This window comes from Pelophylax lessonae (genome assembly GCF_965119305.1).
Source record: "Pelophylax lessonae genome assembly, chromosome: 10".
Classification (NCBI taxonomy): Eukaryota; Metazoa; Chordata; class Amphibia; order Anura; family Ranidae; genus Pelophylax; species Pelophylax lessonae.
In genome coordinates this window covers 159,345,477-159,347,065 of record NC_138777.1, presented here as the reverse complement: position 1 = coordinate 159,347,065, position 1,589 = coordinate 159,345,477, and the positions used below count along the sequence as shown (strand labels likewise).

General features: G+C 52.4%; 1 protein-coding gene across 1 annotated transcript; it reads right to left on the bottom strand.

The window, feature by feature from the left end:
- Window positions 1–589: 589 nt before the first annotated feature.
- Window positions 590–1,363, bottom strand: LOC309566000 (uncharacterized protein; the record flags this gene model as incomplete). Its single annotated transcript, XM_082271020.1, has 1 exon — window positions 590–1,363. The coding sequence occupies one exon, from the start codon at window positions 1,361–1,363 to the stop codon at window positions 590–592; it is 774 nt and encodes a 257-aa protein (XP_082127146.1).
- Between the last annotated feature and the right edge of the window lie 226 nt (window positions 1,364–1,589).

Genomic DNA, 1,589 nt, shown 5'->3' with positions numbered 1-1,589 from the left:
GAGGACCCAGGAACCACCCCTAGCTCAACACAAGCCCCTCGGCCCAGCTGGTCCGTTTTTGACCTTTGTATCCGGATCAGAAGCTTGTCCGGATGCAAACAAACATCCCCCAACTGCAATCCCCCATTCCCCCGCCTGGAAATACTCACCAATTCGCTAATCCGAAAAGCTCCAAAGAACGCCAAGATAAAAGCCGTCCTGAAGAGTTCCACCTCCTGGTCCGCAGAACACACTCCCGGCAAGCAGTCCACCACCCGGGACAACACATCAAAGGAAACCGGGCGCCTGGAATCAAGCGAACGAGTACCCCTCGCATAACCCTTCAAGGCCTTTTGAACAAGGAAATGTTTGGTTACATCAGCAACCCCCCACAACTGAAAGTAGAAGGCTAAGGCCGCCATTTTGCGGCGTAACGTAGAAATAGACACACGCTGTTCAAAATTCAGGCTCACAAAATATAAGAGCAGGAACAACCGTTCCCGATCACCAGAAAGACCCCCCACCTCACTCACCATCTGATGCCACGTCGCCCACACCCTTTCGTAGGCCGTCCAAGTGGAAGGACAAACCGACGCCCGAACCAAATCCATTACTGCGGCGAGACGATGTTCCACAGCTCCCCGGGACACATCAGGCCTTGCTGCTCCGCATCCGGTGCCAACCTCCGAAACCTGTCCCACTGGAAGCGAGAAAGAGCATCAGCCACCGAATTGTCAACACCCGGAACATGCACTGCATAGAAAAAAGAATTCAGGAGCAAACATTTGAGCACCAGGTGGCGAAGCAACCTAATAACCGGTGGAGAAGAAGCAGTAATGCTGTTGATTGACTGAACTACCCCCAGGTTATCGCAATGAAAACGGACCCTCTTATTTGTGAAATCCTGACCCCATAACTCCACGGCCAACACAATGGGAAATAATTCCAACAGAACCAAGTTACGAATGAAGTCAGAATTCCGCCAGGAGGCCGGCCATTCCCCCGCACACCATTGCCCCTGGAAATAGGCCGCAAAACCCCCCGAGCCTGCCGCGTCAGTAAACAGCTCCAGGTCAAAGTTCGACACCGGAGCTTCCAACCAAACCGAACGGCCGTTAAAGGAGCTCAAGAACAAATCCCAAACCCGCAAGTCATCCCGATGCTCTTTAGATAGGCGAATGTAATGATGCGGCGCCCTGACTCCCGCCGTGGCAGCCGCCAACCTCCTGCAAAACACCCGCCCCATGGGCATGATGCGGCAGGCAAAATTCAATTTTCCCAGCAGAGACTGCAGGGCACGCAGCTGAATTTTTCGTGTGTCCAAGGTCCCTGCAATAACTCTGCGTAGGTCCAATAGCTTGTCAACCGGAAGCCTGCATTCCATTGCCATCGTATCAATGACAATACCCAGAAATCGCAGTTCCGTGCACGGCCCCTCAGTCTTGTCAGGGGCTAATGGGACTCCAAAATAATCAAACAGCTGTTGGACCGTAGCCAAAAGCGTCGCACACATCACCTCCCCCGGAGGACCTATCACCAGAAAATCGTCTAAATAATGAATTATGGAAGACAACCCAGAAACATCCCTAACAACCCATTCCAAAAAAGAA